This window comes from Pseudophryne corroboree, chromosome 4 (assembly GCF_028390025.1).
Source record: "Pseudophryne corroboree isolate aPseCor3 chromosome 4, aPseCor3.hap2, whole genome shotgun sequence".
In the NCBI taxonomy this organism is placed as follows: Eukaryota; Metazoa; Chordata; class Amphibia; order Anura; family Myobatrachidae; genus Pseudophryne; species Pseudophryne corroboree.
Window position 1 is genome coordinate 170,278,487 of NC_086447.1, and position 2,021 is coordinate 170,280,507.

Genomic DNA, 2,021 nt, shown 5'->3' on the forward strand with positions numbered 1-2,021 from the left:
AGCCATGGTTCCAAGTAAGCTGAAGAGACACCTTCACACAAAGCACTCACATTTGTGCAAGAAGCCAATTGAATATTTTAACAGACTTCTAGCTGAACAAAAACACCAGGCTAAACAGTGGGCCAAACTCACAACGGTTTCTGACAAAGCTCAAGAAGCAAGCTATGCCGTTGCAGAAATTGTGGCAAAGAAGATGAAATTACATACAATTGCAGAGTCAGTAATTTTACCAGCATGCTGTAAAATTGTAAATATCATGTTTGGTGAGAAATATGAACAAGAGATTTTGAAAATCCCTCTGTCTGATACACTATTAGTCTGCGAATACTAGACATGTCTGAAGATGTTGAGTCACAAGTGATCACCAAGATTAAAGAAGCCAATGTCTTTGCATTCCAACTGGATGAGTCAACTGACATCACTGGAAAAGCTCAACTCCTAGCATTCAGCAGGTTTGTTTGTAATGAAGAATTCATTGAACAATTTTTATTTTGCAAAATACTTCCAGAAACAACAAAAGGCCAAGACATTTTTGATGTTGTCAACACTTATTTCACTTCTTACAATTTGTCTTGGGAATCATGCATCAGCAGCTGCACAGATGGTGCTCCATCTATGTCGGGAAGAGTGAAAGGATTTGTTGCACTAGCCAAGCAAAAGAACCCTGCCATTGTTTTTACACATTGTTTCCTTCACAGAGAGGCCCTCATTTCAAAATCAGTAGTACCTGAGCTGCAAAAAGTACTGGACGAGACAATAAAAATGGTCAACTACATCAAGAGTAGGCCATTAAAATCAAGGTTGTTTTCAGTACTATGTTCTGCCATGGATGCTGCTCACACTCAACTCCTACTGCACACAGATGTGAGGTGGCTATCTCGAGGGCGGGTGCTTTCAAGATTCTATGAATTTAGAGAAGAGCTCATAATTTTTTTTACTTCTGAAAATTCTGAGATGGCTGACCGGCTTAGTGATGAGACCTGGTGCAATAAAGTTGCCTTTCTAGCGGATATCTGCCAAGCCTTGAATACTCTTAACAAGAGTATACAGGGAAAGAATGAAAATATTCTTACTTGTACTGACAAAATTACCACTTTCAAGGAAAAATTAACATTGTGGGGAGCCAGAATAAAAAAAGACAACAAAGTTGAGATGTTTGAGCTGACTAAAAGTTGCAGACTTGACAAAAATCTTGTTAATTTAATTCTACAAAGTTTGTTACTGCTGAGTAACAACATTGACAAGTATTTCCCATCACTTGATATTTCTTCCTTGGACTGGGTGAGAGATCCATTTGTGCCAAGTGCATATGCGTCGGCCGAACTAAGTGTTGCAGAAGAAGATGAGCTGGCAGAAATAAGGAATGACAGAGGGCTGAAATTAAAGCACTCATCAACAGATATGGCCTCATTCTGGTTGTCTCTCCGACAAGAATTCCCCATGGTCACAAAAAAGGTGATTGAAGCACTCCTTCCTTTCTCAACATCGTATCTGTGTGAGGCTGGCTTTTCTGCTATGAACACCATGAAGTGTAAGAACAGGTCACGGCTTCAATCATTGGAGGAGGACTTGAGGTTATGCTTGTCAACCATCCGTCCTCGGACAAGAGACATCATGAGACATCACCAAGCACAGGTTTCCCACTGATATTCTTATGTAAGTAAAACCTATTTATTTCTATTAATTTTAAGAGAAATAATAACAAATATCAACATATTGTTACAATCCTGAGCACTCATGTTTTGTTTTTGTTATAAATTACCTTTGCTTCAGTTTGTGGAACTACAGGTCACAGCTAGCTCCTGCATAGTTGTCTCCCAGTGCCTTTGCTCCTGCACTCAGCAACTGACTTCACAGGTGTCTGGATTCTGTAATTACAGCTCGTTACCTGGAAACTACTATTCAGCTTGTCAGCCTGCTCAGTCTGCACTGCAGCTGCATGTTATATCAATTACTGGGGGCCTGTCTGGTGCTCACAACTGATTGGTCCAGCCTGTTCTTTTAAGCCTCTCAATCCCAAG

The 2,021-nt window shown here is 40.1% G+C and overlaps 1 protein-coding gene across 1 annotated transcript; it reads left to right on the plus strand.

Moving 5' to 3' along the window:
* The first annotated feature begins 333 nt into the window (after positions 1-333).
* Positions 334-1,647, plus strand: LOC134910863 (protein FAM200A-like). The gene has a single exon (XM_063919247.1). The coding sequence runs from the start codon at positions 334-336 to the stop codon at positions 1,645-1,647; it is 1,314 nt and encodes a 437-aa protein (XP_063775317.1).
* The last annotated feature ends 374 nt before the right edge of the window (positions 1,648-2,021 follow it).

Excerpts from the sequence above, each read along its gene's own strand:
- LOC134910863 (XM_063919247.1), top strand. The coding sequence starts at position 334 with ATGTCTGAAGATGTTGAGTCACAAGTGATCACCAAGATTAAAGAAGCC.